The 10,964-nt window shown below is 44.3% G+C and overlaps 1 protein-coding gene across 1 annotated transcript; it reads left to right on the forward strand.

Annotated features, from left to right (window-relative positions):
• Window positions 1-252: 252 nt before the first annotated feature.
• Window positions 253-9,630, forward strand: LOC125382885 (the record flags this gene model as incomplete). The annotated part of the gene is made up of 5 exons (XM_048401044.1): window positions 253-285; window positions 1,824-1,936; window positions 2,388-2,555; window positions 6,733-6,850; window positions 8,192-9,630. Coding segments are annotated over 5 exons (667 nt in total), but the record flags the coding sequence as incomplete, so codon positions are not given.
• Between the last annotated feature and the right edge of the window lie 1,334 nt (window positions 9,631-10,964).

Genomic DNA, 10,964 nt, shown 5'->3' on the forward strand with positions numbered 1-10,964 from the left:
ATTCATCCAGGAACTACTTCCGCAACGTTGTCAACTAATTTGGTACGCAGTATGCGCTGCTCCACCGACCACCTTTCCCCACCCCCCGAGCAAGGCCGAAAGGGGCAACTCACTCCAAGCCAAGCAGTCAAAGGGCAGACAATTTCAGGCATAACCAAACATACAACCGCATGTGCCCCGAGTCATCCGGCCTCATGTCTGGCAGTCAATCACAACCACGACAACAACAACAGCTTCGGCATGCTAATGCAGTCGTTTCGTCTTAAGGGCGCAGCTTAAACAAAGGTATAGTATAACCCTGTACAATCTTCGTCAGTGCCCGTGTGAAGGCATTCAAATAATATTTTACCTGCACTACATGGTATCAGTCTTCACACTGCTTGACTATACTATGACAATCAGTTTTTTTCGCTCATGTATTTCATATATAAGTCATATAGGTAATAACATAACATCTGGCTGTGTTGTGCGATCATTATCATCATATCAAAATACATATATTCAAACTGATTTGCGTTTGGTGTTAAGCTTTCACGAGAAAGAATTACGGGCGTATTCATTACTCAAACACAAGCTCTTACTTATGATGAACAAAAAAATCAAGAACTAAAAATAAAAATATACAAAATAGAGTAAGACAAAACTGTTTTATTGGCATTCAACAAGTTGGTGAGTAAATAAGAAAACTTCAGTGGATAAGCACTTCTGTGTTTACTTTCGCATCCAGGGAAGTATCCATGTTCATTCTTACAGTCATTCAGCTTGACAAGGGCGTGAACTCTATATCGAAACGCTCCAGAAAACCGCTGTGTCTGTCATCCGGATCTGTGCTTTGCAACGTGTTTAAACCTGAATCGAAATAAATACATTTCAATCAATGAAAGTACAAATTTAATATATCATCCTGATCAGCTCCACGTTAGACAATGTTATTTGCCTGTTTACTGGTTAGGGATACCTTCAGGGAATTACCAAATATATATGTATGCATCGCATAATGAATGACTTGGCTAATTAAAACTTAGTATTATGTTGGTTGGCTATGTGATCAGAAGAGGTCCGAATCCGTACATGTGTTTCGTGTCGGATTGGCGTCCAGTCTGCATTGCGGGCCCGTTTCACAAAGAGATCGTAGACCTAAGACGGTCGTAAGTCTATGTTAAGGTATAGGAGTTACGGTAGTCGTAGCCCTACGATCGCTTTGTGAAAAGGGACCCTGCTCTGGTTCGCCTGGCTGATAACGTTCATACTCGTCTCGCGAAGCGCACCCGCCCAGCCATGGTGATTATATGGACGCATCAAACAGTTGCTAAACTGAACGAAGCGTTATTATGTCGCAGGTACCCAACACTGGTGTACCGAGTGAGTGAGTGAGTGAGTGAGTGAGTGAGTGAGTGAGTGAGTGAGTGAGTGATCCCAATTGCTTAGATCGATGCTCATGATGTCCATCACTGGATTGTCTGGTCCAGACTCGATTTTTTTACAGGCGCCGTCATATAGCTGGAATACTGCTGAGTGCGGCGTTAAACAACAAACAAACAAACACACAAACAAACAAATATTTCAGACTGCCGTCACATTGCTTGAATAGCGCTGAGTGTGGCATTAAGCAACAGACAAACAGACTTGCTGTGTCATACTCTGACTACATGGGATGTTAGTCTTTGTGTTAATCACTGGTTTGTCTGGCCCAGTGTTCATGGCTGAGAGCACACAAACAAACATTAAGCACTACTGTCAGTATTCGAAAGTTTCTCCATTATGTGTGAGGTTTTCTGTGTTTGCTGAGTGACGAGATGTGTTGTGTTGTGTTGTGTTGACAGACGTCAGCTTCCACCCACCCCGCCAGCAGACGACGAAGACACGCCACGCCTCCAGCGGCCGACAGTACCCCAGAGGACGGTCATCAACGTGACGCCCGCAGAGAAGGACCAAGGTTAGATACAGCTGTCCTCACACACACCTGAACACTTGGCTGCTGCTAGCTACCACTCACTCACTTACCCACTCACTCACTCACCCACTCTCTCCCACGCCCCACTCTCTCATATTCCACTCGCTCCAACGCCCCACTCTCATATTCCACCCTCTCATACACCCCACTCTCGCACATTAGATGGGAACGTTCCCTTGTGGAGAGCCTAGTTTATGTCTTGTGTCTGGTAAAAGTCAGTGTACAGAAAGTAACATCACACTAATGTTTAGCTTGAGAATATCTCCTCACATGGTGTCCACGAACCTCTAACCCCTAAACTCAACCCCTTGTGGCTCCAGAGGATCCCACTGTGTAGCAGCGGAATGTTAACTCAAGTTCGGCTTCTGGGTGCAGGTGTAGTAAGTGTTTAGAGGGAAGGGTGGCAGTGTCTAAGATGTAGCCTGTGTTTCAGGAGTGTCCTATGCGGAGCTAAGGTACGACATCCCCGGCCACACTGTGAAGACCGTTGACACGGAGCCGGACTCGCACTACGACAAACCCCTGCCTGGCGTGCACCCCCTCATCAACACCTCCCCCACGTCGGAGGGCATCTCCAAACACCCGCCGTCACCTGAGGGAGGTACGGCATCAGCATACCAGCATCCTTACACAAGGGGTTGGGGAATTCAGTGGCAATAGGCAATGTTAGGGGCAGATATACCCAAGCAGGAAAGCCATTAATCACTGTGTAGTTACCAGACAATAACAGGGAGGGGTCAAGACGGGAAGTGGAGGCTATGTAAGCTAGGTTTTGAGACTCTGCAAAAGTTATGCCTTAGGCAGTGATCTCATTATATGAGCTTTTTCCTGTGGCAGCTATTTGCTTTGTTCCCTTCGCCACTTCTATATTGATCTCTTGTTCTGTCTGCAGTATGCATTATTGTGTCTAAACCGTATAAGATCTATGAGAGCAGTGGTCTGCTGTGCTTAACTACTGGAGACTAAATGCTACATATTGCTACAGATAACCACCTTCTGCATCTTGTCTGTATTGTCTATATACACTGCGTTATTATACCGCTCCGAGGATGTTTGTGTGATGTCATATGCACTGCTGTGTAATACAAGTATTATACCACTCCAGGGATGTCTGTGTGTGATACTTACACTACTTAGTAATACAAATATTATGCTACTCCAAGGATGTCTGTGTGGTATATGCCATATGTGAGATGTGTGCAAGCATACATTCACTCATCAGATGTGTCCCCTATGGAGAGATAGGTGCTGAATCAGCAGTATTACCACAAGCATACATTCAGTCATCATACATTCACTCATCATACATTCAGTCATCATACATTCACTCATCATACATTCACTCATCATACATTCAGTCATCATACATTCACTCATCAGCTGTGTCCCCTATGGAGAGATAGGTGCTGAATCAGCAGTATTACCACAAGCATACATTTACTCATCATACATTCACTCATCATACATTCAGTCATCATACATTCACTCATCATACATTCACTCATCAGCTGTGTCCCCTATGGAGAGATAGGTGCTGAATCAGCAGTATTACCACAAGCATACATTTACTCATCATACATTCACTCATCAGCTGTGTCCCCTATGGAGAGATAGGAGCTGAATCAGCAGTATTACCACAAGCATACATTCAGTCATCATACATTCACTCATCAGCTGTGTCCCCTATGGAGAGATAGGTGCTGAATCAGCAGTATTACCACAAGCATACATTTACTCATCATACATTCACTCATCAGCTGTGTCCCCTATGGAGAGATAGGTGCTGAATCAGCAGTATTACCACAGGCATAGGGTAGTGGGCACCTAATATGGCCTGGAGTCACCATGGGCTTGACGTGCATGCTTATAGAACTCCTATCGCCATTTCAATAAAATACTTGTCTGTTGTCTTGGTAACTTGAATACGGTGAGATATTATCCCATGTGAGATATGTCATACTCAGAAAATATCCTGAAGCTTCATGTGTTGACCCTTATGTCTCTGCTTGTGACGCTGAAGTCTTGGTCAGTCTCACTGTCACACTGTCTCACAGTCATGTGGTCACACTGTCACGATCAGTTGTCTTCTGTCTTGTGCCGTGCCAGTGATGGAAATTAACTCGAAAAACACAGGCCTTTCGGAATTGTTACTAGTCCTTAAAAATTAAGCAGACTCTTAAATTTAAATCTTTTTTTTCTTTTTCTTTTTTTTCTTTTTTTTAAATATTTTTTATTCAGTTCAGTATATGACATTAGAGTTATACATGGAGTAGCACGTCTTGTAGCATACTTGTTAGGTATAGGTTACCTATACAGCAGACAGCAGGTCAGCAAGTTTAAGTTCGGTACAGGTGTCCATCAAAGTTTACACATGGTGAAAACGGGCAAGTATTTGCCATATTTATTAACTAATCTTTTAACTCAATCTTTTAAGACTTGAAAGATTATGCCAGAATCGAGAGGCGATAATTAACAGCATTTGTTAAAAAAACAGGGCCTATAGCCAAGTAGAAGTATGATTATATTAGCCCGAGGTATTTTCTACTGGCCTCGGGCCTATTGGTGAGCGTTAATTTCCACCCTGTGTACTATTTTGTATTTATGTTGTTGTTTTTTAAAGACAATACCATTTAAACCACACAGTTATAAAGTATATAATTAAATATTGGGATGGTTATAAACAACAATTACCAGTTGGGTCCTTCACTCATCTTGAGTACCAGGGTGGTCGGGTAGCCTAGTGGTTAAAGTGTTCGCTCGTCACGCTGAAGACCCGGGTTCGATTCCCGACATAGGTACAATGTGTGAAGCCCATTTCTGGTGTCCCCTGCTGTGATATTGCTGGAATATTGCTAAAAGCAGCTTAAAACCAAACTCACTCACTCACTCACTCATCTTGAGTACCATGCAGTAGAGTAGAGTTAGTGACCCATCACCTACAGTCTGGGATGAGTTCTCTGTGACAGGGTCACTCACTCACTCACTCACTCACTCACTCATCTTGAGTACCATGCAGTAGAGTAGAGTTACTGACCCATCACCTACAGTCTGGGATGAGTTCTCTGTGACAGGGTCACTCACTCACTCACTCACTCACTCACTCACTCACTCACTCACTCATCTTGAGTACCATGCAGTAGAGTAGAGTTACTGACCCATCACCTACAGTCTGGGATGAGTTCTCTGTGACAGGGTCACTCACTCACTCACTCACTCACTCACTCACTCACTCATCTTGAGTACCATGCAGTAGAGTAGAGTTACTGACCCATCACCTACAGTCTGGGATGAGTTCTCTGTGACAGGGTCACTCACTCACTCACTCACTCACTCACTCACTCACTCACTCACTCACTCACTCACTCACTCACTCACTCACTCACTCACTCACTCACTCATCTTGAGTACCATGCAGTAGAGTAGAGTTACTGACCCATCACCTACAGTCTGGGATGAGTTCTCTGTGACAGGGTCACTCACTCACTCACTCACTCACTCACTCACTCACTCATCTTGAGTACCATGCAGTAGAGTAGAGTTACTGACCCATCACCTACAGTCTGGGATGAGTTCTCTGTGACAGGGTCACTCACTCACTCACTCACTCATCTTGAGTACCATGCAGTAGAGTAGAGTTACTGACCCATCACCTACAGTCTGGGATGAGTTCTCTGTGACAGGGTCACTCACTCACTCACTCACTCACTCACTCACTCACTCACTCACTCATCTTGAGTACCATGCAGTAGAGTAGAGTTACTGACCCATCACCTACAGTCTGGGATGAGTTCTCTGTGACAGGGTCACTCACTCACTCACTCACTCACTCACTCACTCACTCACTCATCTTGAGTACCATGCAGTTGCGTAGAGTTAGTGACCCATCACCTACAGTCTGGGATGAGTTCTCTGTGACAGGGTTGATGGTGTGTCTGTGTACCCTGATGGTGGGGATTTACTGACATCCTTTCAGTCACTGGTTTGTCTGGTCCATTACTCACAGCCTGCCATAGGGATAGAGCTGGAGTAATGCAGTCATCACTCACTCACTCACTCTCATTATCTGCTGAATGAGTTTTGTTTGTTTTGTGTGTTTGTTGTTTAACGCCGCAGTCAGCAATATTCCAGCTATATGACGGTAGTCTGTAAATAATCTTGCCAGGACCAGACATTCCAGTGATTGACATCATGAAAATTGATCCACACGAATGGGATACGATGACATGCATCAACCAAGTCAGCAACCCTGATCACCCGATCCCGTTAGTCGCCTCTTACGACAAGCATAGTCGCCCTTTAAGGCAAGCATGGGTTGCTGAAGACCTATTCTACCCGGGATTCTACGGGATCTTCCCGGATGGCTGAATGAGTAAACACCTCTGCATGGATGTTGACATTAACACTAGGCTGCACAATCACAAGAACTTAGGGCTCTAATTCTCACCAATTCCTCAACAAAACAATTCTGGAAGGTTTTACGATGCACTTAACATATCCCTGAATAGTTGTATGCAATGTTCTCTCGACTTTCTTGAGACGTGATGCACTTGTTGAGGTAGAAATATATTACTTTGGCACATATATAACATGTTTGACTTGATCTTTCATGCAAAGCATTCATGTGAACAAACACTTTGTTCCCATATTTTGTTTTTTATGTTGAATTTTTGTCATGCTTGACTCTGCTGTTTTTAAGTTGCATGCCTGTGCTTGCCCTTATTTGCTTACCCAGCATGCTTTGCCTAATGCTTTCCTCATGCTTCACTCACATTTTACAGGAACTATTTTCTCCGTGACAGGAAACGCTCCCCCCCAGTTACATCGACTTCCAAGTGAATATGCCTGCCCACCTGCCCATATGCCCAGGGCCAAACAGCCAGCTCCTGTTCAGTCACAGTAAGTACAGCAAACCTGAGCCTCTCAACCCCACAGTCACACACCTCCCCCACAGTTACACACCTCCCCAACAGTCACACACCAGCACCACAGTCACACACCTCCCCCACAGTTACACACCTCCCCCACAGTCATACACCTCCCCCACAGTCATACACCTCCCCCACAGTTACACACCTCCCCAACAGTCACACACCTCCACCACAGTCACACACCTCCCCCACAGTTACACACCTCCCCAACAGTCACACACCTCCCCAACAGTCACACACCTCCCCCACAGTCACACACCTCCCCCACAGTTACACACCTCCCCCACAGTCACACACCTCCCCCACAGTCACACACCTCCCCCGTATACCAACGCCTCCACCTCACAGGCCCACACCTCCATCCCACACCTCCATCCCACAGACCCACACCTCCATCCCACACCTCCATCCAACACCTCCATCCCACACCTCCATCCCACACCTCCATCCCACAGGTCAACACCTCCATCCCACACCTCCATCCCACAGGTCAACACCTCCATCCCACACCTCCATCCCACAGGTCAACACCTCCATCCCACAAACCCACACCTCCATCCCACAGACCCACACCTCCATCCCACACCTCCATCCCACAGACCTCCACCCCATACACCTCCACCCCACAATGACACACCTTCACCCCACAGGCCCACACCTCCACCCCACTATTACACTCCTTCACCCCACGGACAAACACCTCCACCTTTCACAAGGGGAGGGACTATAGAATCATTGAGGGGGAGAGGGTATATGGAATCATTGACGGGGGGGGGGGGGGGGGGGTATATGGAGTCATTAAGGGGTAGGAAATATAGAATCAATGAGGGGGAGGGTATATGGAATCATTGAGGGGAGGGTATATGGAATCATTGAGGGGGGAGGGTTTATCAAGTCATTGATGGGGAGGGAATATCGAGTCATTGAGGGGTAGGGTATATGGAATCATTGATGGGGAGTGTATATCGAGTCATTGAAGGGGAAGGATCCTGTAATCCCCCTGCATTCCAGCTCTTTTACTGATATGGAATGTAGGTTGGGTGATAGTTCAAGATGTACGTGCAAACTTGAAGACATGTGCATAAATATGCATGGTTACGATACAAAAAGATGAGCATACATCTGGCACAAAATAAATACAAAATCAAAAATAATTACATGTGTTTGTTGGGAAAATATGAATGTATGATAGTATTTTGATGTTGTTTCTATGAGTTAATGAGATCGATCTGCCCACTATTCTACACTACTGTGACAGCTGGAACCATCAAGTATGGTTAATTAGTATTGGATGTGTGTGTTGTTTCAGTGGAGATGTGAATGATATTCCCCTGCCCGCTCGGCGCGAGGGACTGCGAGAGAACCAGGACCTAAACAAGGAGAACAATGGAACGATTGTGGGCAGTTTAAATGAGGAGCACGTCACCATACTCGTAGACCGGGGCTACGATCGCCTCAAAGCAGTGGAGGCCTTGAGAGTGTCGCACAACAACCTCAAAATGGCCGAGGACATTCTGGATACGTTTGTTAAAAACAATCGATGAAAAAAAGTAGGGAGTGTGATGATTCTACCAACCACCAGGGGGCACTGTCGCCACGTTTGATACGCCTGGACTGATTGTATTGAGAAGAGACGTGGGCAGAGTGCCATGTGACTTGAGACTGTTCTGCTGTAGACGTGTCGTAATCAAATAATTTATACTCACTCTACAATCAAAGTGAGGCTGCCTCGGTCTGGTCCTACCCCTCGCAGGTTCCTGGGGTCGTGTGGCGGAGAGTCACTTATGCTTTTAGTACGTTAGTATTTATGTCCGTATATCCCATGAGGCTGTGACTCTATTCATTTCAGCCGCACCAAGAGAGGAGACTTTTCTACTTTGTTTCTGTCACTGTAACATTGGGACACGCCCACAAGTTACGTTTTTGTCACTGTAACATTGGGACACACCCACAAGTTCCGTTTTTGTCACTGTAACCTTGGGGCACGCCCACAAGTTACATGTTTCTGTCACTGTAACATTGGGACACGCCCACAAGTTACATGTTTCTGTCACTGTAACATTGGGACACGCCCACAAGTTACATGTTTCTGTCACTGTAACATTGGGACACGCCCACAAGTTACATGTTTTTGTCACTGTAACCTTGGGACAGGCCCACAAGTTACATGTTTCTGTCACTGTAACATTGGGACACGCCCACAAATTGCCTATTTCTGTCGCTGTAATGTTGGGACAAGTATGCCATTCTTCAAGAGCTGGTTTTTCTCTTTGAATTGCATATCCACACGCCAGATGCACCTTTTGATAAACATGCCCTGGCCACTTGTACAAAGCATGTTGTTCGTCAAGCTGACACTCTGTTTACCATTTAGCCTGGTCAACATACTTGTAGGTGGGCATCTAGATAATACCTTTCATGATAGATGTGTTCATGAAGATTTACTAAACTGTTCATGATATTGGTACGAAGATAATCCTGACAATTAACTTGACAGCTGAATATCTTGATTATTCATGAAGAACAGCTTCACAGGTGAATATCTCAGTGTCAATAATGATAAATACGGTAACTATTACTGTAGGCGAACTTCTAGATAATCTTTCATTAAGAATGTGTTCATTATAGCTGGTTATGCCTCTATTAAGAATCTTGCTTTTCCATTGGTTATTCCGTACCACGTGACAAAAAAATACGTTTCAATGTTGACCCCCAAATCACGTGACTGACACTGACCTCAAACATTGACTTATCACATGATCAGTATTGACTTGTCACATGATCAGTATTGACTTGTCACATGATCATATTGACTTGTCACGTGATGAATATTGACTCGTCTGCTAGGAAACAAGATGGCGTCCGGTTCTAACATTTTATGGTTTGTGGGTAAGTTATTGTAATGAAACATAGAAAAGTTTAAGGGTACATGAACTTTAGATTATATTTCGGTTTAACAATACGAATGATCAAGAGAAGTTAATTGTATATTGAAGGTAACATCTCGATACTGATAATGATAGATCTGAGTTGACCTGGGACACGCCCACAAGTTACATGTTTCTGTCACTGTAACATTGGGACACGCCCACAAGTTACATGTTTCTGTCACTGTAACATTGGGACAGGCCCACAAGTTACATGTTTCTGTCACTGTAACATTGGGACACGCCCACAAATTACATGTTTCTGTCACTGTAACATTGGGACACGCCCACAAATTGCCTATTTCTGTTGCTGTAATGTTGGGACAAGTATGCCATTCTTCAAGAGCTGGTTTTTCTCTTTGAATTGCATATCCACAAGCCAGATGCACCTTTTGATAAACATGCCCTGGCCACTTGTACAAAGCATGTTGTTCGTCAAGCTGACACTCTGTTTACCATTTAGCCTGGTCAACATACTTGTAGGTGGGCATCTAGATAATACCTTTCATGATAGATGTGTTCATGAAGATTTACTAAACTGTTCATGATATTGGTACGAAGATAATCCTGACAATTAACTTGACAGCTGAATATCTTGATTATTCATGAAGAACAGCTGCACAGGTGAATATCTCAGTGTCAATAATGATAAATACGGTAACTATTACTGTAGGCGAACTTCTAGATAATCTTTCATTAAGAATGTGTTCATTATAGCTGGTTATGCCTCTATTAAGAATCTTGCTATTCCATTGGTTATTCCGTACCACGTGACAAAAAAATACGTTTCAATGTTGACCCCCAAATCACGTGACTGACACTGACCTCAAACATTGACTTGTCACATGATCAGTATTGACTTGTCACATGATCAGTATTGACTTGTCACGTGATGAATATTGACTCGTCTGCTAGGAAGCAAGATGGCGTCCGGTTCTAACATTTTATGGTTCGTGGGTAAATTATTGTAATGAAACAGAAAAGTTTAAGGGTACATGAACTTTAGATTATATTTCGGTTTAACAATACGAATGATCAAGAGTAGTTAATTGTATATTGAAGGTAACATCTCGATACTGATAATGATAGATCTGAGTTGACCTGTGACTTCCGTCACTTGGACACACCCAGAAACCTTTGGTCGAGGGTTTAAAT

The sequence above is a fragment of the Haliotis rufescens genome, unplaced genomic scaffold, assembly GCF_023055435.1.
Source record: "Haliotis rufescens isolate VD_foot unplaced genomic scaffold, xgHalRufe1.0.p SCAF_208, whole genome shotgun sequence".
Lineage (NCBI taxonomy): Eukaryota > Metazoa > Mollusca > Gastropoda > Lepetellida > Haliotidae > Haliotis > Haliotis rufescens.